Source organism: Colias philodice, chromosome 18 (genome assembly GCF_061535455.1).
Source record: "Colias philodice isolate Cphi_HAF_F1 chromosome 18, ilColPhil1 Martin Lab GWU primary, whole genome shotgun sequence".
NCBI lineage: Eukaryota > Metazoa > Arthropoda > Insecta > Lepidoptera > Pieridae > Colias > Colias philodice.
The window spans coordinates 10209487-10236052 of NC_143103.1; the positions used below are offsets into that span (position 1 = coordinate 10209487).

General features: G+C 35.6%; 1 protein-coding gene and 1 non-coding gene across 2 annotated transcripts; both read right to left on the reverse strand.

The window, feature by feature from the left end:
* Rat1 (5'-3' exoribonuclease 2 Rat1) lies at nucleotides 1-26285 on the reverse strand. The gene is made up of 17 exons (XM_089706363.1): nucleotides 26072-26285; nucleotides 25389-25628; nucleotides 24803-25032; nucleotides 24426-24532; nucleotides 23539-23697; nucleotides 22666-22793; nucleotides 21740-21919; nucleotides 20908-21099; nucleotides 20402-20491; nucleotides 19140-19303; nucleotides 18133-18301; nucleotides 17723-17812; nucleotides 16856-17012; nucleotides 14828-15023; nucleotides 13747-13943; nucleotides 12781-12891; nucleotides 1-1686 (listed from the first exon to the last, which is right to left on the reverse strand). The coding sequence occupies exons 1-17, from the start codon at nucleotides 26144-26146 to the stop codon at nucleotides 1364-1366; spliced, it is 2808 nt and encodes a 935-aa protein (XP_089562489.1). The 5' UTR covers nucleotides 26147-26285; the 3' UTR covers nucleotides 1-1363.
* TRNAP-CGG (transfer RNA proline (anticodon CGG)) lies at nucleotides 23755-23831 on the reverse strand. The gene is given in 2 exon segments: nucleotides 23755-23790; nucleotides 23795-23831. It is a non-coding gene; the product is annotated as a tRNA-Pro (tRNA).
* Nucleotides 26286-26566: the final 281 nt, after the last annotated feature.

Consider the following 26566-nt stretch of genomic DNA (forward strand, 5'->3'; position numbering starts at 1 on the left):
TTATATATAAATCATTTATTTGTGAACTAAATAGTTTTAAAATCAAGTGTTATGTCATTTCAATTATCTAATCACTTAAACATATCACTTAAAACTAAATTTAAACATTGCAAATATTTTCTACTGTAAGGCCGAGTCAAAGAAAATTAGATAAAAAATATTTTTCATGTGATGTTCTGTGTCCTAATAATGGGACACTTATTATCTGTATAATTTATTACGTGTTTTTTATATATTTATCTGTATAAAAGTAAATCAACATCATACAGGCCAATATTTACATCTCTTCTGGAATCGAACCCAGAACTATTCGGCTATAGGTAATTCACAATAAAGAAACTATAAATTATTATTGAACTTCAATCTTCATCATATTATTATTTAATATATGATTTCATTTTTTATTAGACATAGAAAATTACATTTCTAATTGAACTTTCCTTCACGGCCAATACACAAACCAAATCAGTAAAAAAACATAAATTCTCTGCTAGGCAAAAATTATCAAAAAAAGTTTACCACGACCAGGTAATTGTCTTTCAGCAGATATATTAATACATAAAAAATAAATGTACAATGTGCAATGTCTAGAGTCAGTAACATTTTTTTTATTTCAATTAGAATTTTCTAGAAGTATTATATAACGAACTCAAATAAGTTCCATTACCATGGGATATGGTTTTTCCGAATTTTTTACATTTATGAAAAAAAAAATATACCGACCGAATTGAGAACCTCCTCCTTTTTTTTGAAGTCGGTTAAAAATACAGTAATGAAGACATGTTATTTTTGTAGCATTCTTGCCAAGTCTTAGAAATCTCTTATACTTACTTAAATACAGTTTTCATTGTTATGATATTACACGTAAAAGATATTTTGTAAACAAAAAATGATACGTAATAAAACACGCTTGTGTGGAAATGTGAATTTGTACATTTATTTAATAAAGCAAACAAACGAGCAGACGGGATATTTTTTGTCGATATTATGATGTCACTTTTAAAAGCCTCTATAAAAATACCAAAATTATTTCTATTATTTACTATTTCCATTTTTTTTCTTTTTCGAAAGATTATCTAATGAAACCTCCTTATTATTCTTATTATATTCTGTGTTCTGTATACATCTCTTGCCAAGTAGAGAAGAAAAGAAAAAGTAATTATAGATAAAAGTTACAATCTAACAACCAAAACTGTCTGACAATATAAATCAAACAACTATTGGTTACGAACCGATAATCAATTATTTTTATTACTTCTAACTTCATTTCAATATTATCTTTTGCTTTATAAACCTTACAGAAACACCCCGTTTGCTCGTTCATCCCAAATCGTATTTACCTATTTACACCGTAAAAATTAAATCAACGCCACGAAGAATTCCCCCGATTCTGTCCCTGAGGTCTCCAGCCGCCCTGATTCTGATTCTGGCCGTACCTCTGATTCTGACTGCCGTAACCTTGATTCTGGTTGTGGCTCTTGTTCGACGAGTAACCCTGGTTATTCTGGCCGTGTCTAGAACCCTGGCTGCTGTAACCCTGGTTCCCATACCTGTTCTGGTTATGGCGTTGGTTCCCGAACCTGTCCTGGTTGGATTGGTAACCAGAGCGGTTGTAACCTTGGTTCTGGTCATAGTTCTGGTGTGGAACGTAGCCGCTGCGTTGAGGCCCGAAGGAGTGTGATCGATCTGTGGAAGGAAACATAGTTTAGTGTGTTGTAATTGGTAAATTTATGGAGGGTCTGGTATGTAAGTGATGTTTCATACAATGTACAAGTTGTAGAGACGTAATTCTAGCTATGTCTATAGCTATATTATTAAGAATGAGGCTTCTTCGTTAAGGGAATGTGTTAAAACATGTATTTGTATTTTATTGATAAACCTGGGCACCTTTTACCTAATAGAAATCTGATTAGAAGCATTATAAAATTAAAAAAAAAACCTAACTCTATAAAATTGATGTAGGAGTGTACTTCTTCTTTCATGACACCAAATATCTATCAATAATTTAAATGCAATTCTCCTCGACCACTCACTAATAGCTCCAAGGAAACCTCCACGCATACAACTTACCTATTTACTACCATCTTAAAAAATGCAACCGCTTCGTTTACACAACAAAACTAAGCTCATTCGCGTTCTATTTAGCCAAAAGATCCAGTATTCAGCTCTCTCACAAAACCCAATGCGGGGCTTAAAGCCCGGGCCGTGCGAAAGCCACGCGGAGTGTTTAATCGGTTGCTTTGTGCTCTAATGTCGTACGCGGATCTATGGCGCTGAATTATCCGGCTGTTATGCGTTTCTGTACGCGCCGTGTGCATCTGTAGAGGCATCTAGTTCTATGGAGTATGGATACTGGATTGTGGAAATGTGATGTAGCTGAATAAACGGCAAGTGCTGGTGATTACAGATTTCCTATAGTACTTTTCTAGCGTGGTCAATTATCTGTTTCATACGTATAACTCGATAATCATGTGTCTTTGTTGATCAAAAACTAATTTATAAGAAATTCTGATCAATGGATTTTTAAAGTAGGGATTAAATGTCATAAATTTTCAAAAATGGGGTCATAAACTACGCTTTTCTCAAAAACATCGTGTGAAAAGGTCGGAAATATCACTGCTCTTTTTCCCCAGACAAAATATACAGATCGACAAAAATCTGTAGGCCGACATAAGTCTAGGCATCTTAAACTATACTTTAAACAGACTACAAATTTTCATGCATCATCCAGCAACCCTACACCATTTCCCAGCTTAGGTGTATTGGCGACTTTCGGCTCTAAAAGGATCGCGCGAACAATCAACTATCGATGCCTAATGCCTGCGCCACTCGGCAAACAATGGAGCCCTATTTGCGATCGCATTTAGAGGTATTACCGGGGCACTTAACTGCGCCTCCGTCTACACCTCAGCTCGGATCTGCTTTTTGTTTTGAGCGTGGAGCAATCGATACTTAAAACGTAAACATGTAGGACGGAGCGAAGGGATTTTAATCGTGGAGTATTCATCGTTCATCATAATCAAATTGCTACTGAGTAATAGTCCCTTAAATATGTAATTTACTATAAGGCCACTATAAAGCACAAGGAAACCTTATCATCTATCATAAACTCCATACTGACTAAACTATGTGTAATTTGACAAAACAATATGTTTTAGACCAATTTTACCATCTCAAAAATGACCACTATTTTTACCACTCAGTAGGTACTAAAAAAAACTAATTTTTCACGTCCCCGAACTATAATCCATTCACCTCTTACCACAGCACTCTACAGAAGTCATAATCGCTACATCCACACTAAATCAATCGCAAAGGAATCGGCATTTTCCTTGTGAATCGTCGAGTATTCATGCCGCGATAATTATCCTTCGCGAGTGCGTAACGAGGTGCCGCCATTAGGTGTCATTGTTGAGGCGCCCGCTGGGGAGGTGACGGAATACGGTATTTTTTATTTTCATGTACCTATCTATAATGTAGCTATGTCCAATTTTTTATAATCTTAAAGGTTGTTTATATTGAAAATACGTTAGAACGACGAAGTGTAGCCGTAATAAGAGAATATGGAAGATGTATTTAATCGTTTATGCTTTAAGATTTAGTCTATTCATTGACGAAGAAAATAGAAGTACAGAATGTTAATAAAACGTATTTACGCACAAAAAAAAGTCAGGAAAGACAATGGTTTATTTCAATTTACCATACATTCGACCAACTTTAAAAACATAAATAATGCACACTACTTTTTAATAACTCTTATTCCATATTCCTGCAGCACATATCCTAAAAAGCAGCACATCTATTGTCCATCAAAGTCTAGTTCAGCCACAACCCATCTAACCAACTAGATACCCAAAACTTTCCACCATCTACCAGCTCTTAATTACTCCAGGGTCGCGTAAACGTCCAAAAAATCTCAAAACCACTGAATGCTCCACACTCCAGGCCTGTATAATTTTGGCACGAACGTCATTGCTCTTATTTGCGACGCTTTCAAACTATGAATGTGTCGCGTCGGGCTCTATTAGCCGGCTATTATGAGTCGACTCCACCATTGCTGTGTTGAGAGGGAACCGCTCCAAAAATTTGCACTTTGCGTTTCGCGAGTTTCGTATAGACTAGAGTAGATAATTTTTGAAACAAAAAAAAATCGCAGTCGGATGTAACCCATTAGAAAAGGAGGGGAATATGATAAAAATGTAGGGAAAAATAAATTACGGTCAATCCGAGTTCGGGAAGTGGGAGGGGGGAGCTTTTAAGAGAAAAAAATGGTCTCTCTCGATTTCCGACAAAACTACAAGTCCTACGGAAAAAAGTTCAATGGCAAAGTTGTAGGTAATAAAAGGATCTACAACTTTTGTATTAACAATTTTTTCACATAACCTCAAAATTTAGGTGAAAAATTCAAAAAACCAAGTTTTTGGTTTTTTATTTTTATCTACTTCAAAATTTATTGTTTTTCTACGAAATTTGGTGGAAACTTACTTTATTATGTCCCAAATACACTGTAATTTATTTGATTGAAAATATTTATTTTTTCGCCTTATTTTGAATTAATACCAAAAAAACAACCTAATTTTCAATCGAAAAGTCACCCGTCAAAATATCAGCTTTTTTCAAAAACTTGGGGTGCCTTTTATTCATTGAAATCTCTACTTTCATATGGTGTAAAAAAAATAAACACCACCATAGTAAATGTTCTCAGGAAATGCATACAAACAGTGTGAAAATTAGCTTTTACTAAATCAGGCACACTTCTCGAACTACCTGAAATGTTTTTATCGACATCATTTTGCTTTTGAATGTGCTGTAAAATATTAAACTTAGAACAGATAATTATTTTTCTTTTGAAATATTACCGAAAAGCCGATACAAGAGAAGATATAGAGTTCGAGAAGTGTGCCTGATTTAGTAAAAGCTCATTATCACACTGTTTGTATGCATTTCCTGAGAACATTTACTATAGTGGTGTTTATTTTTTTTTACACCATATGAAAGTAGAGATTTTAATGAATAAAAGGCACCCCCAGTTTTTGAAAAAAGCTGATATTTTGACGGGTGACTTTTCAATTGAAAATTAGGTTGTTTTTTTGGTATTAATTCAAAATAAGGCGAAAAAATAAATATTTTCAATCAAATAAATTACAGTGTATTAGGGACATAATAAAGTAAGTTTCCACCAAATTTCGTAGAAAAACAATAAATTTTGAAGTAGATAAAAATAAAAGACCAAAAACTTGGTTTTTTGAATTTTTCACCTAAATTTTGAGGTTATGTGAAAAAATTGTGAATACAAAAGTTGTAGAACTTTTAATTACCTACAACTTTGCCATTGAACTTTTTTCTGTAGGACTTGTAGTTTTGTCGGAAATCGAGAGAAACCATTTTTTTCTCTTAAAAGCTCCCCCCTCCCACTTCCCGAACTCGGATTGACCGTAATTTATTTTTCCTTTTATTTTCATCATATTCCCCTCCTTTTCTAATGGGTTCCATCCGACTGCGATTTTTTTTATCTTTTCATTATTTTTAAAGGCTTCTACCCCAGTCTAGTACTTGTACCGTGGTTTTAAGATGCGCTTATACCTAGTGTATATCTAATTTTTGTGCTTTGGGTATGTATTGTGTGATATTTAATAAAAACTTAAATGGTACCTTCGATTGTTTCAAAAATGTTTAGTGATTTTAAGTTCTCTTCTTTCATATATTATGTTAATTCAACATCTTACACAAAGTATCTTATAGATTTAAGACTGTTTGTGTGGCTTTTTCTTAACGTTTTTTTACAATACACATCCTCCGGAAAGAAATATTCCAGAACAATGAGCATCGATCCAGCCTCAGATCAGTAAGACCGTACATCAAACGACTCTATCCTCCGCAAAAATCTCGAAACCTCGTCACACGTGACAGGCATCTTGCGAAAAAAATCCATAAACGAGACACGGCGAACCACTCCAGCACTCCACGCGAAGGTGGGGAGCCTAGCCAGCTATAATTAGAGAGGCGCGTGCTCAAGAGGCCAAACCCCGGCGTACCGAACGCCTGCGGGTTCCGACGTTACGCGAACACAACGTGCCTTCGCTTTGTGTCACTTGAAAATACCTTGATTGTTGTCAATTTTTATCGTGAAGATGGTACGCTTTGTGGTGTATCTCGATACTTTGATGAAAATTAGGACGCAATGGATAATTATGAGAGTTGGAAACCGTATTGCGTCAAAAGCTTGTTACTGGGAAAATAATACGGGATGAACAAGCTTTTACTATTGAGTTCAAACATAAATATTGTATATTCCAAAGAAGTTTTACTGTATCAAGTGTTGTGTTTCAACGTCACTATAAATTACTTGTCATAATTGTATAAAAAATCCTATTTTCACATAGGTAAGTGTCCCTAATATACCAATCCTTCCGAAATCCTACACAAAATAGACCATTATACACCCAGGAAAAGTATAAACCTGTGTACCTTATAGCTTGTAAACAGTAACCAAAGCTACACAGAAGAAGACACAAATTTCGGTGTTACATTGTACGCCACCCCAGGCGACGTCTGAGCGCGGCGCTTGTTAAGAGAATCCCACCAAAATAATTCACTTTCCTATTGTTCGTGTAGACTGTACATTGTGGAATGAGGAATGAGGAAAATGTAACACTACCTGCCTACTGATTTCTTTTTGTTACGATGTTTTTAGGATGTGGCGATGTGTGATTTTTTGAAGTGTTATCAGTAAATTTTAATAAGGATACTTGCTTTCGAATCATATAAAATATAAGTGATGTTATTCATCACTACTTAGTATAAAACCAAGTCGCTTTCTCTCTCCCCCCTCGTCCCTATGTATGCTTAAATCTCTTAATCTCCGCAACGGATTTTGATGCAGTTTTTTTGACGTGAAAACGTCTTATAATTCAATGGTGCCGGCTGCACGCACGAAAAAACATGACTCATGCGGCGTTACCTCGCTCTGAGGCGTTCCATGTAAGGCTTGAAGTGCAAGCGAGAGCACAGAACGAGCGACAAAGAAGCACAATCGGACGTCGTCACGTTCAACTATCGTCAGTAAACCGACTTTACAGACAACCAATTTTTTTCATAGATAGATTGGTTCTTGAGGAAGGCTTTAGTATATGATTTGTTGAAGTTTTGTACAAAGCGAGCGAAGCCGCGCGCGGAAAGCTAGTTTAAATATAAATAAATAAATAAAAATCTGAACTTGCCATATATTTGTAGTAAAAAATATATGACTATAAGAATATTGATAACTTTAAAGTGAATTTTTTTGCGTTCGACAGCCTAGTGTCTAGAGCAGGCTACTTAGATAGAAGATCTAGATTAAGCGAGAGAAACATCTCGAACAAGATTTATTTATAGACACCTTGTGAAGAAAGAATGCTAATACCGTTTGATATCATGGTTAGATTAACTAATTTAAAAAAAAAATTCAAATATCGACGAGTTAACTCATTTGCTAAAAGTATCAGTTTTGTAAAAACCTTGCCGATCATAATCAACAATTTTGAAAGACTCACACCTTGGCCACGGACACCGGCGGCGCGACCGACGGCGCGACGGGCGGCGCGGCAATTCGCGCGGCGCGGTAAGCACGCCACGGGCAGTTGCATTCGCCGCCGCGACCAGTGTAGACGAGGAGACGAGATGGCTTTATCAAAGTTAGCTCGACGTTGTTTGGAGAGTAGCAGCTTTTTTGCTCAAGATTTAATGTTTGGAAGATATAGTGGAGTACACGAATTAAATAGAAATCGTGTTACAGACGGAGAATTCCACCAAAAATATGAAAAATATAGGCATGATGAAAAATTATGTTGCGGGTGGCTAGACTTCCAAATAGCTGGTCTAGCTAGAATTTCTGCAATAAAAGCTTCCGTCTCCATTTTCGCGGAAAAAAAAACAAACTATTTTAAATTAAGTTCGCTCCGGCACTAGTCGCCGCGTCTGCCGCTCGACTCCGTGGCCTGCGCCGTAATAACTCATACATTTGTTTCGATCGCTAGTCGTGCCGCGCGATTCGCTCGGGGAAATTCGCCGGTCGTCTCGCTGGTCGCCGCTGCGCGTGGCATGCCCAGTACATTTCCATACATTTGATTCATTCGCAAGACGCGCCGCCGGTCGCGCCGCGCGAATTTTCGCTATAGCGAATTGTCCGTGGCCAGCACGTAACGCGTCACGACATTTCGTAAAAAAGAGCGTTTGTGCCGAGTTCACGTATCAGAAGTGAAACTTCTTTAGCAAGATTCAAAGATACTAAAATCGTCACCTTACTCCATGACGTGACGGTATTGTCATGACGCGACCTTGAAATTTTGCGCTCAACGCGTCAAAAGTACTTTCACTTCAAAAATGTATTACGAATTACAGGGCATTTGATTTTGATCAAACTAAAAACAAATAAAAAAATAAATAAATAAAAAAAAATATATCCTTTATTGAATTATTATGTACATTAATGGACGACTAAGATCCGTTAGGCAAAAATAAAAAATACAAGAGTTACATTACATTACACAGTTATTGAAATAACACAAAAAAGTATCAATTTAGAAATTATAAATATTAACGCAGAAGCCGGGCATAAAATGCCAAGATGCTGCTACCAAAATTCGTTAAAGCATTTATAATCGTAGAGTATATAGAGCGGTGCAATAAGCTTTGAACAGTAATATTTTTGCATTTCTTTCGCACTTATTAAACTTTCTTCCGATCATGTTCGCGCGCGCAGCCAGAGAACGCCTCTCTCTGTCTATATCGAGGTCATCTGTCAGATCATACGAAACTATATGTCCCAGGTAGCGGAAAGAATTAACAAATTTGAGCGGCTGGTTATACAGGTAAACAGGCAGATGGATATCCCTAGAGGTTGCGCCAAAAAGCATAGCAACCGATTTATCTACGTTATAGACAAGGTTATGCCTTTCAGCATAATTTTCACAGATGGTGAGGAGCTTACGGAGCGCGCCGACCGAAAAACAAATGCCGTATGGGCATTTGTTTTAAAAAGTCCAAACCACCAAAAAAAGTCTTAAAAAGCCTTTATTTGTTTTCATAATCAAATTGCTGTCAACTTCTTGCATTTAAAATGCAATAGCGGGTTAATCGTTTCGAATTATTTAGATATGTCAATCTCAAAATCAAATAAGCGAAATCAATTAAGCCTCAGCAGTTTGGGGATATTTAATTAGGACACGTGCCGCCCCCTACAGAGGATAGACAAACGATTTTGAACCTTATCGCTAAAGATATAAGGGTTTAGGTTTTAATTCTGGTTGATTCCTAAAAAGAGATTAATTGGAAGTCAAGTCGAGAGGTTGTTTGTCCATGCTGGTACATTTATTAATGTCTCGTAAAGTTGTTTGGTTCAAGCGACGTTTTGGGTTCGATCCTGGATGAGGTCATGTAGCTTATGTTGTTGTGTAGAGGCTACCTGGATAAAACTATAGGTCTATAATCTATCGACGCACAAAATTTCAGCTTTCATCGCGTATACGAATGAAAATAAAATGTATTAACATATTGTGTATTATAAGAATTATGAACCGATTCTAAATTATTTAAACTCGATTTTTAAGAAGCATAATAGGTATCCATAAAATCTCCTTCGAAGTAACTTACTCAATAATTAACATCGTATTATAAGTATAGAGTTTTAAAAGTGCAAAATATAACAAAATTACTTAATTTTGTAAATAAAAATGTGCTTGTCTTCAAAGAGAACTTATCACTATTACTTAAACCATTTTACGACTTAAGGATTTTCCGACCCATTCACATCTTAAAAAACCATCTTCCGGCAATCGAAACATCCATCCTACGATTATCCGATTAAAAAAGTAAATAAAATACGCATTAGCACACCTCCGAAAGCCACCTGGATAAAGGGTAGCAATGGGGGATCGATAAAAAATCCCCGAAACTGTAGCGTAATCCCCTTCAACCGGATAATAGGAAGCACTTGAGCCGATCGACCCGTTATTTAAAAAAAAAGTTCCATTGTGCTGGCAACCCTCGATAATTATTATTTTCGTAGTTGGCGACACTGCGTCCAACAATGGCGGCATGGCGCGCTTCCTGTTTACGTTCGCGCGCTATTTCACGTCAATGCAATGACAGGCCAATTTGAATTTGCCTGATACTCTTTCATCGTGTAATTTTGTTTATTCTAATAATGGGTTTCGCTTCGGACATTCGTCTTTGTTGTGATTGTCATTGATCTAAGTGACGATCGACTTAAATGTGCCGTTTACGGGATTTTGAAATGGCTAATGTAAGGATTATAGTGATCTGTGCGACAAAGCCTTCAATAAGGCTTTTGTAAACAAAGTGGATAAAACGATTTTACGAAACCTTTCTGTAAAATTGCAAGTCAAAAAACGGGAACATACATTTATTAATAGAATGTTTATAAATTTGCAAAATATCATAATGACCAAATGCCATAAATATACCTACTACCTTTTTGCCCTAAAGTGAGTACATTAGATACACTAACATGTATAAATTGCAGAGCATGAAGAAATTGAAAAAAAAACGCACGTTTTCAATTTTGTTACATTCAATTTGAAATATTATTTTTTTCTATTGTCTCCAATTCAACGCTCTGAGAGCCAATCACGTCGATTCCGAGTTACAATGTAACAGAGATGATGTATTTTACCCTATCTTTACTTAATTTGCATGCTAGTAAGCGATAAAGAAATAGAACCACCTTCTATACCTGACCAAACTAAATACATTTGAATCTATCAATAATGCAATCCTACACACTATATTATATTTATTAATTACGGATGTTAACCATTCAAAAGCATTTTAAAGAAGACGAATTGTATAAATGTTTCGAGTTTGATTTTACCATCTATGCTCTGCTCTTACTCCTCCCTAATACCCCTAAAACAAAACCAAATGCTCCTGGAACAACGTCTTCTGATAGATAAATATGTTTTTTTTTTGTTACTCCTACCTTAATACCCATTAAAACAAGACCAAATGCTTCTACAACAACCTACACTCTCTTTTACTCTCTCTACAAATATTTTAGTCCAAATTTACCAACTATTCTCTCTGTTCCTCCTATCTAATACCCCTTAAAACAAGACCAAACGCTCCTATCACAGAACTAACAACGCAAGTACCATCCTACCAACATATATCTTTAAAGACGATTCCTTTGTTACGCTAATTGTTATAACAGAAGCTACCCTCAGGAGTTAAGAGCACGCCAATTAAAGCATTGCATTGTGATCGGGATCTTTGTTCCCGGTGCACGGTAGTCATTTTAATTAGGCTTTGTTTTAAACGCTACGCCAATCCGTGTGTGCATGTCAATTGTGATTGTCTTGTTAGCGTTGTTCTTGTATTGGTACCGTGACCTGAATCTGTGATTGTATCCATTTTGATATCATCATGAGGATGTGGTGGATTTATAACGGAATTGATAAGGGTAAAAGATCGTTAATTGAGAGAGATCATTGTCCTTCGAATTTGAAGAAACAATGTCCTTGCGGTTACCAATTAATTGCAGAGACGAGGAAAATCGACGTAGACGTCGCAGAAAAAAAACAGCATTGTTTCAAAAAGTTGTTTTCCCCACTTTCTTTTTTTTTAAATCGGGATTCACCACGCGACAAAGACACGTGTAGAAACTAGTAAAACTAAATATGTAATATCCAAAAATATCCAGGATCCTTGTTTCGACATCTTTGACACTTCTGTGATCATACTGCACCGTCAGTCAATTAACATTAAATAAATATTCTTTCAAATACATTTAAAATTAGTTTCTCAACAGATATTTTATTTAGCTTTAAAATAATGGTAGAGTTTGCTTGTACACCTTAATCTCAGAAACTCCTGATTCGATTTTTTATTATATCTAGTTACGAACAATGGAGTAGGTAGTAAAAAAAAAATATTGCAACACGTTTTATGCGCAGACGAAGTTGCGTTAATCTTATTAAAAATGATTGTTATTTAAACAAATAAAAATCAAATACACACAAACAAATTTAAAACGGGGCCAAATTAAAAACACATTATTCCGTCCGCACGCCGCGCCGCGTGGCCCAATTACCGACCCCTGTCTGTACTTCCTCATAACTGACGTTTGACGAAATCATTAAATAAATAATAAATAAATAAGATTGTGGCATATTGATTTTTTAATTTATTGAATACTAGCTGATAAGCGTGGCTTTACACGTATACTTATGTACATAGATGTTCAGTAGAACGCCGATTAACCGAAACATTTATATTAATATAATACACTCGCGGTCCGCCCCGGCTTCGCCCGTGGTACCTACATGTTTACGTTTTTTTTTTTCATAAGAACCATCCTCGTACTTCAAAGAATAGATTCCGCAGCGCACGCGATGACAGAATTTTTATTAAGGAATTTTTTACACCTTGGGTTACATTATTGCATTTTTTGGTAAGGATCTCTAATTTTTTTTTTGAAAATGCAATATAGCCTATGTTGCTTAGTGAAGATGCAGCTTTCTAATGGTGAAAGAATTTTTGAAATGTTTATGCGTGAAAACCATACATACATATATAATTACAAACCTTTCCTCTTTATAATATTAGTATAGATTTAAAAGAAGTCATTTTTGTTTTGATATGTGGTAACAAATTGGCGTACAGATTAGTGTTAGTGTGTAAGTATTAATTTTCGTGTTAATAGCGTTAATGTTAACGTTAATGTTAACGTTAGTGTTACCGTTAACGTTAGTGTTAGTGTTAATGTTAGTGTAAATAACTTACTGTGCTGTGGTGGTGGTACAGAGGAGTAGGTGCCCTGCGGCGGCAGGTGGTGGCCCAGCATTCGATGCCCGGCCGCTTCAAGACTTGCCACCGTGTGGGAGCGGACCATACCTGGATAATATATTTGGTATCAATCGAGAAATTAAATGTACAGAAGATATTCTTCAACTGTTTTTTCTCGAAGAATTTGATAAAAAAGATTTGGTGTACATAATAATAAAGTATGTGATCCTTAACATTTATTTCTTATAGCATTCAAATGCTTTAAATTTTTTTTTTCAAATAATAGAAAATAAAAAGAGAAAAAATCTCGCCTCGCGTAATCGATATTTTCTTTTTGTTTAAAAATTACGTAACGTGATGTTTTTCAAAATCAATGGGTTCAATTTATTTCATTTACACTGAAAATCGAGTTTATTTGTGTGTTGTGCAAGGTATTTAATCATATTCCTAAAGAATTACGTGAATTGGCAAAAAAATTAATGTTACTGTATAGAAAATTGTAAATATGGATAACTGAAAAATTTCTACTCTGTAAATGATTTTTTAAATTAATATAAAAGTTAACCATTAAATGTATTTATTATTTATAAAAACGTGTTAAATTTAATCTTATTTAATGTATACGTATATTATATAATATTGTAATTGTGAAAAATTTGTATGAAAATTGTTTGGCGAATTTTGTGGACTATATTTTAAATGATGTGATCTTCAGTACCCCTAGTGTGAGTTTGATCGAGTACGAAACGTTACTATCGCGTCTGCGTCACAGCCGAATTAGTATGGGAAATCGAACAGCGCCCCTAGTGGACGTATGGGGAAGCTTTGATTCCCCATACAAATTTCGCTGTGACGCAGACGCGATTGTAACGTTTCGTACTCGATCAAACTCACACTAGCCCCTCTGTACCTGTGATAACCACAAATCTAACAAATGATTAGAATTTGACCCCCCCCACTCACCGATCTGCGGCCTCCAGTTCCTATTCTCCTGGTGCGCGAGGTCCCCGGGGCGCAGCACCTGGGGCGGCTCGGTGGCCCCGCGGAGCCTCCGCGCCGGGAACACGAACTCCTCCGGGTAATCCGGGTCGCGGTAACGCACGCATACCACCCGGTTGTCCAGGACGGGGGGTAAACCCACCACGGGGGAGGGGAGTTGGCTGTGGGGGATATTATAGTTATACACATGTGAATATACTATGGCATAACGAAAACTATACACTCGTATACACTCGTAGATTTGCTCATTTCATGAAATGATCGATCATTTCACAATTCAACGATCTGATCAAACTATGTTGGCCACATCATGAAATGCGACCATTTCACGAAATGATCAGTCGTTTCATAAAATGAGCAAATCTACGATATGGCCACGTCATATACATTAACTATTAAAATTATAGATTCAAAAACAGGATTAACTGATATTTTCTGCATAAAACAACTTTTTGAATGCGACATTTGATGTAAATTATATGTCGTACAAACAAAACCAAAAACAAAAGCTTTGATCAAACATCTTCTAATACGAAAAATTGGAATTGCACCCTCAATTATTGGCTCCTAAATTGTGATGTGTATAGGCAAGCAATTTAGATAGCTCCGACCGCCGTGCAACCGAGATTGTTCCAATATTGCCCCTGCAGCAGGCACGTGAGTAGCCGGCTTTAAATTTGGGTACCCTTTGAAAAAAATACCCTGTATAGGTAGTCTATAAAAGAGCAACTATGGAGTTTCTTGCCGGTTCTCCTCCATAGATATTGCTTTCCGAATCGGTGGTAAATGTTAAAAATGTTATGACGATTCAAAAGTTCTTTTAGAAGTCTAAGGGCTGATTTTTCAATCCTTGGTTAAAACTTATTCGTCGAATAATGTATAAAACCACCATTATAAAAACATATTCTAATTGCCCGTATTTGACAGTTTACGTGACATTTTAATATTATCGTGTAATACTTTATTGGACGGATAAATTTTATCTAAGCATTAAAAAATCGGCCCTTATTGAATAAATAAATGTTTGAGTACAGTCTACACTCACCCGCCAATAATAACATGGTCCTTGCTCAGCATAACCTCCCCCCTCACCCCCTCACTCCTGTACGGGTAGGCCTGCTCCTCATCCACCAGCTTCTGCAGATCAGATCCCGCAGCCTGGTACAGGCCGAGCAGGAAGTCGTAGCTAGTGTTGCCCGTGCACACGTAGAGACGGTCGTGCCCGCGGATGTTGCGTTGTACTGAGGGGAAAAGAAGTGTTTACATATAAAAAAAGACGGATTGCACTCCGGGAGTGCCGGCAGAAGTGAAAACTTGTTTATGAACGTTCTATGTTTGATATTTTGGAATGGTATCCGTCTTAACTCTTACGCATGGAATATAAGGGCTAAAAAAAAATCCGTCTTACGCTTTTTCGATCAGGCCACGTGTCCTGACGCGAGTTTAAGATTTTATACCCAACTAAAGATTTTATACCCGCTAAAGAAGTTTTCACTTCAAAAAAATATCAAAATCGGTTCATAAACGTTTTTTCATATTCGTTATCATAAGTTATACGCGAACACACATAAAAATATTTACGGTCGAATTGAGAACCTCCTCCTTTTTTTGAAGTCGGTTAAAATTTAGGGAAAACACTACTGCATAATGCATAATATATTATATAGATTATGTACAGTGGTGGACGTACAATTAGAAACACCTATTACAGATTGAACTAGTCATAAAATTTATTTAACATTTGTGTACCAAACGTATTAGAGATGAAGCATTATCACTACATAGTATAAAACAAAGTCGCTTTCTCTGTCCCTATGTCCCGTTGTATGCTTAAATCTTCAAAACTACGCAACGGATTTTGCTACGGTTTTTTTTAATAGATAGAGTGATTCAAGAGGATGGTTTGAGTATATAATTTATTAGGTTTTAGACAAAGCGGACGAAGCCGCGGGCGGTAAGCTAGCTTTTAGAGATAAGTATTATTTCATATGTAATATTTAATGAAAGTTCATAGTTAAGTTTAGTAATATGATGTAATATTAATATTGCAAGAAAAAGCTTATTTTTAATCACACTTAAATTAGATAGTTATTACGAAATAAACAGTTACAGCCGTACAAATAAAAACTTGCTTATTCAAACCTTATGCAATGCATAGATATGATAAGAATAAATAAAGAATAAGGATGTCATAATTTCTTACAAATAAATTTGGAATAACGTCGATGGTACTATGCTCACGCTATGCAATAGGCGCGAAGCGGCAACGTCGCAATTCATTCACAAAATTATGAAAAACATTGAAATTGTCTACGGTTAAGCCTTGGTGCTGTCATTTTGCTGACGCTCGTTTGACTTCGTCGAATTTGTTGTGAAGTTTCATCATACGATGTTCTGTTTATTTATTTTTTAAATATTTATTGGAAATAATTTAAATATATCATTAAATATGCAAGCAAATGAAAGATAACGCTATCCAATATCTGGAGAACAGAAGATAAACCCACCTTGAGATAGAGAGTTGCCAAATAACTGGTACTCAAAACATACAACTCCAGGCTTAGAAGATTAATTATATTTTCAACGAAAGTGTATATTATTGTGATAAGTTTAGAAATAAGTTTTATGTATGTATGGTTTGGCGCATGTTGTAAATAAATAAATCATTATAAATATCAAAAGGGTTTTTCATAATTTCGTATATTTTGACATTTAATTTCATACAAAATTTTCCATTTCAATAGGTACGTAATGAAATTATTAATTTGCTCAACTTTTTCTACTTCTCGTATTACTCTCATTGCTATTATCTCAAATTTAGATTGAAAATTGCTTCTAAAACTTGTAAAACACAGCACAATGTACTAAAAGATATGTTATAACTCGGTTATGTCAGACTTATACTAGGGTGGTAGCCGTAATAAGGACGGAATAGCATTAGTATGAATACTTATTACGAAGTTATACTAGGTTACATTTATTTCGTGTTTATTTGTATGATTTTTCCTTATTCTTAGTTTATTCTTTGCATAAAATGTTATAACTCGTTTATTTGTACGGCTGTAAGACTTACTCTCAGCTTGCGTCAGATCCTTATAATAGGGCTCCAGGGCTTTAAACAGTCGGGCTTCGTCCACAAAGGGAAGTAGGGCTACGCCCTGCCAAGCGAATTTCTTGCCGTTTAGGTCTATCTTGAAGTCGATGGGGTAGAAATCTATTATTGGTGAACACTGTAACAAAAATGATAATTTGTTGTCATTATGCCTTCCAAGCCAGAGATTGTGGGTTCGATTCCCACCCGGGGCAAATATTTGTGTGATGAACATCGATGTCTGTCTGGGTGTTATAATTATCTATATTTAAGTATTTATTTAAAATTATATATGTATGTTTATCAGCCATCTGGTTTCCATAACACAAGCGAAAACTTAGTATGGGATCAGATCGTGCCGTGTGTGAAAATTGTCCCGAAATATTTGTTTATTATTTTGATTATATTTGTTGTAATTAGTTATTGTAAAGGCTGGATATAACTTAGCGAGAATGGCTGTGCTGTGCGTTTTACAAAATTTAAACAGACCGGAAACAAAAGAATAATAGAAATTACCTCTTTTTATTTTATTTAGGGACATACTATTTATTATGGCAGCACCATCACAATAAATAATTAAAAATCTACCGAAAATCAACCAGCTGCAAGCTCTACTAGACTATCAATAAACGTACCTAATGATTTATAAAAAAAAACGGGTTGCACTCCGGGAGTGCCGGCAGAAGTGAAAACTTGATTATTAACGTTGAACATGTTTGATATTACGTCTTATGCTTTTTCGATCAGGTCACGTGTCCTGACGCGAGTTTAAGATTTTATACCCATTACAGAAAAAGTGCTCAACGCCGCTAAAGAAGTTTTCACTTCAATAAACATTATTTAATTTACCGGATCACTCATGAGTGTTGCCCAGGGCTTGGGCACGTGCTGCGAGCTGGCCGCCGGGAACACGCCCATCAGCTGCTCTAGAGGTCGGAACTGGGGACAAACATACATAATAGTATGGACACTTATTAACACCACTTAAACAATAAAAAATATTAATTCTACATTTAGTTTCTACCATTCCAATGCTTTATAAATATATTTTTGTAAAGAATAGAAAAAATATATCGTGTCTCTTAAGGCCCCAGTACGCCACGCTAAGACCAACAGGAACGGAGCACTGCGGGTGAAACCGCAGGTCACAGCTAGTGTAAGTATAAATATATATTATATCCAATTGGGAGCCTTATTAAGTCATTTTTAAAGCTTTTAAATTCTATATTTTAATATTTTTCGTATTTTAAAACACCCACCGGTTTAGTCCCCTTCTCGAACTTAGTACTCAGACCGCATATATTGACAAAGTCCGAGGCGAACGGTGCATAGTGGTAGGGAAAGTACCACTTCCACGAGGCGCAGCCCTGGTAGTAGTAGCGGAGCACCCAGCACAGACCGCGCACGTATTGGAGCGCTACGCGGTATCTGAGAAAAAAGAAAATAAATAATATGATTACGCTCAAAAATTGTCCAAAACAAAACTCTGCCAACGCGCTATTAGGTAGAGTTTTCTTATGACCTATATAGGATGATATAAATGTTAATTTCAATGAATATAAAACGCCGCTCAGACATTATTTGACGACCGTTTAATATGAAATTGCGAGTGTAGTAATTGTACAGTCAGTGAGTCATAGAGCTTGTGCAGGATAGGAATTTTGGTCCGCGGTCGTTTTGTCCGCTAAAATAACGCAAAATAACGCTAAAGTAACGCAAACACGTGATTAAGAGTACCGAGTAGAAAAGACCCAGTATTTTCTTTTATGTCTTTTCTTTTTCTTAAACTTCATGTTAATAATTGGAGAACACTCTGAATATTCGCTTCCATAGCGTGCTCACATCGTGTGCGTTGAGTTCGCGGTAAATTCGAAGCGGAATTTTTGTTTGCGGAGCGTTACTTTTTCTCCGTCATGGAGACAAGTCCGTCATCTGCATATACATATAAGCGGAGCTTTGCATTTTTATGAGTGTACAGTGTTGGAGCGTGTAAACTTAATACAATACTGTATAATCTGTGAAATAAAGGTGACGTTTGACGTTTGTCGAGCTTGACATAATATGATGTAGGACTTATTCAATCGTTCTTTTCGCATCTCGTAAGCTGTACTCGCTAGTCGCTGAATAAATCACCTTAGTTCTCATCCATCTTTTATTTTTCGCCCAAAACCCATTATGACGGCTGTAGACACAGAGTGTAGAAAAAAAAAAGACTGTATATCCATTTAGTTATATTGAGTTTGAAACTCCCAAGCTATATACTAACCTGAACTCCAGGTTCTCCCTGTCCACTTCGAACTTGCTCTCGTAGTACCGTTCTTTGAAGCCCTCCTCCCATAGACGGACCTCATCGTGTTTCTCATCATCGTCTTCGTCCAAACCGGCCTGGGCTGCTGAACGCTTGCGGGATCTGTTCTCCTCTTGTTCCCGCTGAAAATATTTATTTATTGAAGTGAAAACTTCTTTAGCGGCGTTGGGTATAAAATCTTAAACTCGCGTCAGGACACGTGGCCTGATCGAAAAAGCGTAAAACGGACTCTTTTTTTTTAGCCCTTATATTCCATGCGTCAGACGGATACCATTCCAAAATATCAAACATGCTGAACGTTAATAATCAAGTTTTCACTTCTGCCGGCACTCCCGGAGTGCAACACGTCTTTTTATTTATTTATTTATTATTACATCAAATTACCATTACAGGCTTAACCTAATGCGGTATTGACTTACACTAAAACTTTACACAGAAACTAAACTAATAATAAAACAACTTAAACTAACAAACTAGATAGTAATCTAAGGAATAAATTAACACGATAATAAAATTTGACGAAATTATCATGTTATATGAGTTAAAAATTTTGCATTTTATTTCTAAAAATTGACACTAAAGTATGTATTTTCATCTCAGTTAGAAAAAAGTTCACCAGAGCACAATAAGAGAAGACCGGAAAAAGTTAGCAAAATTTCCATGTTCATTTGTCAGCACAGATAATTTATAATTTTAATTCACTGCAGATAACTAATATTTATGATACTTGAAGTCAAGGTTTTCTTTACGATTTTTGGGTGAAAATTTACCATATTATGTCCCAAATGCACCGTCACTTTAATGGTGAGACTGAATAGCTTCATTCTGTAGCTCATGACATAGGGAATCACAGGAAGGAAAAGAGTCATAAAAATAAAAAAATAATAAAAATAAACTGGTTGTCTGTAAGTTGGTTTACTGACGATAGTTGAACGTGACAACGTCCGATTGTACTTCTTTGTCGCTCGTTCCGCGCTCTCGCTTGCACTTCAAGCCTTACATGGAACGACTCAGAGCGAGGTTACGTTTTTTCGTGCGTGCAGCCGACTCCATCGAATTATAAGACGTTATCACGTCAAAAAAAAGACTTTATTTTCTCACATCAGAAAATAAACTCTTTTTTATTATTTGTTTTTATTTTTATAATCATCTTCATCAAATTAATAATCTGAAGTGAGGTTTTGTATTTTCAATTATTAAAAACATTCTAAATAACTCACAGCAGCTACAGCTTGCATGCCGGCTCTACGAATTTCTGCCGCCTCTTGCCGAGCGTTCTGCACTGTGTTCCGACCGCCGGCTCCTAATGCCTGTTTATATGACAACAAATAAAAATATGATAAAGTAGGGATTGAAAACGTAATGATAAAGTAGGGATTAATATGGTATTTAATCATATTTTAACGTGATTAGATAGGATTGGTTATACTATTCAAGCTATGTGTTGCCACCAATTCAAAACATAATGAAAAAATAAACTCTATGAATGATGATGATAATCCATTGACCTTTTTTAATAAAAAATATGAAATCATTCTTCTAATATGAATACAAAATAGGATGTCAAAATATAACTTCTACCCCAAAAAAAAAACATATTTTTAACAACAGATAAAATTTAAGAAAATACGATATCTAAGTAACAACTGAAACACACACAACACTTAATTTTTCACACAACTAATGCAAAATAAAAAAAATTGCATAAGAAAAAAGATCCACTCACGGTAGGCGCAAACTGCGTATTATCAAGCAGTTGAAAGTTGATCTTTTGCTGTTTCTTCGCTTTCTCCCTCGCTTTAAAGCTGACTTCGTTCTGGTGTCTCCGTCTGAAGATTTCGTCTTCCACCCGACCCAGTTCATCCATGATGACCTGGACCCGGTCGAGGTTCACGTCACCCGAGTCTGTTATCCAGCCCTGGGGATAGATAATTTTATTATTGAAATTTTTTGAAGTGAGGGTAGTTTACACGTTTTGTTTTGATATGTATGTTGCAAATGGCAAATTTGATTTTTGTGTTGGCGGTTTAATTGCTTAATGCTGTATGTAACAAAAAATAATAAGCCTTGATTTTCATTATCAAATAAATAGTAACTCGCTTTCAATCAAAATAAAAAATCCAATTTTATATGTCTTTAGTAAAATATCACAATATATGTCAATCATCCAAACGTTATAGGAATGAAAATTTCTATTTGAGAAGACTAGCTAGCAAGCTAGCCACCACTTTTTTAGAAGTCACATCCAGACAGAATTCTTTAGCATTAAAAAAAAAGACAGATTGCACTCCGGGAGTGCCGGAAGAAGTGAAAACTTGATTATTAACGTTGAGCATGTTTGATATTTTGGAATGGTATCCGTCTTACGCTTTTTCGATCAGGTCACGTGTCCTGACGCGAGTTTAAGATTTTATACCCATTACAGAAAAAGTGCTCAACGCCGCTAAAGAAGTTTTCACTTCAAAATATTTATTTATTTGTGACGCAACAACTAAACCGAGTCTTATAGACACTTGTACAAGTTGACTATAGTGTACATTTGTGACGCAACAACTAACCCGAGTCTTATAGACGCACTTCTTGTACAAATTGACCAGTCGGTCCACAGCCCCCTCCCTGATCTCCAAGCTCGGTAGATGCGGCAGGAAGTCGTTGCCAACGAAGAAACACATGAACACCCAGTCGTCAAGTGCTCGTTCAAAGTCGTAGGGGAACGGCAGGTTCGGCATTTGGAGCTCCTGGGGAGGAAAATATTCAAATTTATTATAAGCTAGAGGTCCGCCCCGGCTTCGCCCGTGGTACCTACATGTTTAAACTATCCTATCTCTCAAGTTGGATAGAACTGCACATGGTGTGCGAATTATATTATAATCGGTTAAGTGGTTTAGGAGTCCATTGAGGACAAACATTGTGACACGAGATTTATATATATTATATATTATTAAGAAGATATACAACAGATGACATAATGGTTAAAATTTGCAAAAAAATACAAATTCTGGGGTTTTGAAAAGTAAAAGAAAATGAAAAAACCATTTATTGTGAAAAAAAAGGGCGCGAAAAAGCCACGGGTAAAAAAATAATTCATGATATTATATGCATTCATGCAATTTGCAATGCAAAAACATGTAGACACTCATAAAGCATAACCTTATTTCTGCTGCAGTAATTTTACGTATTACTCAATAAGAATAATTACTTTACTTAGATTTATTTGTATTACTACCTTAAAAAAATTCTGACATGAAACCTATCTATACTAATATCATAAAGAGGAAAGGTTTGTATGTATGTATGTATGGTTTTCACACACAAACTACTGGACCGATTTTGATGAAATTTGGCACAGACAATCTTTAGACCCTGAGAATAGCCTACCTTTTATTGCGAAATATGTACCACGGGCGAAGCTGGGGCGGACCGCTAGTGCACAAATAATACACAGTTACAATTCACAACAACTCAAGCCCCCTACACAACATACCTTCTCCAAATACTCCCTAAGCACGCTGAGCCTCACAAATATGAAGCTATCCTGGTTACCAAATGCTGGGTCAGATCGCACCAGCGCAGCCTCGGGGGTGCTGCCCGTACATTCTTTCATTTCGTGACCTGGAATATATTAGAATTATAGATTGAAAAGTCAATATATGAAAAAGCAGAAATTCACGGATTAATGTATTAGATGCGATCTGCGATTTTTTGCGAAGAAATTTTTATTTGTCAAGTAACATTAGTACGAAATTCATCTATACATCTATACATCTATACAAATATTATAAAGAGGAAAGGTTTGATTTTTTGTTTGTTTGTTTGTTTGTATGAATTGAATAGGCTCCGAAACTACTTGGCAGATTTGAAAAATTCTTTCACTGTTGGAAAGCTACATCATTTCTGAGTGACATAGGCTAGGTTTTATCCCGGAAATCCCACGGGAACGGGAACTATGCGGGTTTTTTTTTGAAAACGCGGGCGAAGCCGCAGGCGGAAAGCTAGTCTGCAATAAATGTGCTAAACTTTCAAAATTTAAAAATGTCTATCTTTGTTTAATATAAGCTATTTTGATACGGCACTTCAAGCAGTAGTGTAATATTTTCATTGTACTTTTCTTCTAAAGATTTTTGTTCTCATAAAATTAAAAAAAAAGAAGAAAGAAGCATTTTTGTTCACTTTGGACAAATAATTTAGCATACACTACAAAAATATTTTGATTCTTAGATTATCCCTCTTTATATTTTGGGGTTGTCACTTTGCAAGAAAATCCTAATAAAGTATGTTCTTGTGATTGATTAAAAATCTTGTATTTAAGTAACCGAACAATTCACCAATTCACTTTCTCCAATTCCTACCAACTCACCAAGCTGTCCACACACGTCACAAGGCCGTGGCTTGTTCGGTTTGAACTCCTCTCTAATAATAGTGAAGTTAGGCTCATGTGTCGCCAGCCCCAACATGATGAGATCAGCATCAGCTCCGCAGAGCACATGCTGCGTATTTGGATCGTGGTCTGGTTGAGCTGTGGATATAAATTTATAAATATAAATATAAATTTATAAAGAATAGAAAAAAATCGATCACGAGGCGGGACTCGAACCCGCATCCTTTCGCGCCATTCCGGGGCGAATGCCTGACCAATTCAGCCACTCGTGACCCGCCAGAGCAATCGAATTTATTCTATTCTTTCAGTTTTATGTGTCTAAGGGACACACCGCTGAGCTGTGGAGCTGTGGATGTCATACGAGTGAAAATACGTATAGCCACAATATGTTTCGTTGGTTAAAATTAAATAAAACTTGTAGTGTCGCAAAGTGTGAAAACAGTTCTAAGGGGCAAAATCAGTATGTGTTGATACTGACCATATTTTTAATTGGTCATTCTTTATTATCTTTCTATACTATAATATTATTAAGAGGAAAGGTTTGATATGTATGTATGTATAGTTTTCACGCACAAACTACTGGACCGATTTTGAAGAAATTTGGCACAGACAATCTTTAGACCCGAGAAAGAACATAGGCTACCTTTTATTGCGAAATATGTACCTTAAATAGCCTTGATAACTTGATTAAAATTTTCAGATAAGTTAGTCATCTATAGATCTTGTGTGTTTGCCGTGTGGTATTTTAATTTCACTGTCTTACTTGAGTTATTCATTGAATTTGATTTCGAAAAAAGGATACATCATTACAATACGTAAGTATTTTTGCATTTATGTTCGAGCAAATAAATAGTGTGCTTATGTACCTCTCTGCCTGCGTATGTAGTCCATAATCTTATGCTCTCCTTCCCCAGGAACATTGGCATCAGATAGGATCACTTTAATTCCTTTCCATCCAGGATCATTGTTCAGTCTGAAAATTTTATAATAACAAATTTACAAAAATTGCAAGGAAGTGGTATTGTAAAAATATTATTTAGCTTGTGTAAGCTTTACTTGTGTTCGGTGTAAAATATTAATTTAAATATGTAATTTTTAGTATAATAGCAAAATAGTGCATTACTTGTAACTGATAAAAGGTAAACAGATATTTAAGATTTCCATCAATAATAATATTCTTACTATTCAGTGTTACTTAGTTTAACATGTCTGAAAATTAAATTTTACTGAAAAAAAGGTTTACCTGTCATGAATATAATAGTGCAAACATTTGCTCAGTCTGTCCATGAAAGGTGTTCCAGGTGTGATACAGTTAGAATCAAAGTGTGCCTCTTTTGGCCTTTCTGGTGGCAAGTACGCCCCTTTAGCTTGCAGTTCGGAGCGAATACGAGCTATTTCTTCAATTTTCTCTTGCGTCTCTTTGGAGGCGCGGAAACGACGCGATCTTTGCTGGTTCATTTTAGCTCTGGGTGCCTTAAATAGTGTAAAAGTATTATTAACATGTGTTTACTTAAATAGAATAGACATATTGTTAACATGCATGTTGTTAACATGTGAAAAATAATGATCTTATTTTGAACAAATTTTATAATTGAATTGGTAGATAGAACAGTAGTCAGTAGAAAAGATTTCTTGAAAATGTGATAGTTCCATAATTTATTGGCACCTTTTTTAAAAGCATATTTATTGATATAAATACAATACAATTAACAGATGTGACATGATACATAGACACAACACATCATCACAACAACAGACAAGATCATTTTTTTAAGTATGTCCACATGCATAAGACATAAAAAAAATAAAGAACAAAATTAACTACTTACAACACCATCAATAGCCATATACAGCAGTTTCCTCGGCCGCACAATACGGAACAGCCTGTCAATGCATTCAAAGATGGCAACCATCATCTCATCCTCATCTTTAGGCGGTGGCTTGTCTTCAGGATGGGTGCAGGGATGTATGATCCCGTTCATGTCCAGGTATAGGTTGTCAAACTCCACCCCATTGGGGTTTGGGAGTGACGAGTCCACAAACACCAATTGGCCATCTACGTCGACTGGCTGTAAGAATGAGGAATTATAATTATTAACAATACAATAATGACATGAGTTATTCTAATTCAAGTTATTTTTTAAGTTTAAAAGTGAATTTATATGCAAATTTTCGTTACTGACATAATTTTGTCCTTTACGAACTTCCACATAGGATAGAATCATAATAAATATATAAAGATACATAATAAGTACACTAACACCTAAATGTTTACTATTTACCTTTATAAATGTACGATTTCTAATAAAATGCAATAATACAAACTGCAAACCTCGACAATTTCGTGAACTGGATTCTTGTTTAAAACATTGATAAATTACATTTTGGAATAACTTCGTTGTAACTAAGTAAATTCTTGTGAAGTTAAAACTTATATCAATCTTATTTACGATCGAAAGGCATGAAATAAATGTAAACAACATAGAAAATAATTTGAGGTTACAATACTTACCCTCTGTTCAATACATTCGACGATAACACTTGGATATTTTCGACTCAGCCATCGAAAGAAGGCTGGAACTCCCATTTCGTCTACAATTTAATATTTCTCCTTGATTTAATTGTGATCATTCAAATACGAGTGAGCCAAATTGTTATGAATTGTCACGTATTCAACACAAACAAATCGACGCAGGTGCCATTGTTGATTTGAAATTTAAAATTTAGAAGTTTCAAGTTTGATGTTTCTTGTCAAAGGAATATTTTTTATTCAATATTTTCAAATAGATACGAGTCTAATGGTCATCCTTAGGCATTAAAATATTTTTGTTTTTTGGTTGTGAAACGTCAATTCGTTTCCTTCGAAAATTATGTATACTCGTTTATGCTTTAAAACTTCTTTCTTTCTTAATATTATTTCAAATTTGCAGCATACATGGTTTGTAAGAAATATTATTCATAAGCCTCCAGAAATATTTTCTTTTCTTTCTTTAAATTATTAAAGTAA

Excerpts from the sequence above, each read along its gene's own strand:
- Rat1 (XM_089706363.1), bottom strand. The coding sequence starts at position 26,146 with ATGGGAGTTCCAGCCTTCTTTCGATGGCTGAGTCGAAAATATCCAAGT. Across the intron at positions 25,033-25,388 it reads ATATGGCTATTGATGGTGTT|GCACCCAGAGCTAAAATGAA; the intron begins GTAAGTAGTTAA and ends ACACTATTTAAG. Across the intron at positions 17,813-18,132 it reads TCGAGAAGGGGACTAAACCG|TTCCGACCTCTAGAGCAGCT; the intron begins GTGGGTGTTTTA and ends GTTTGTCCCCAG.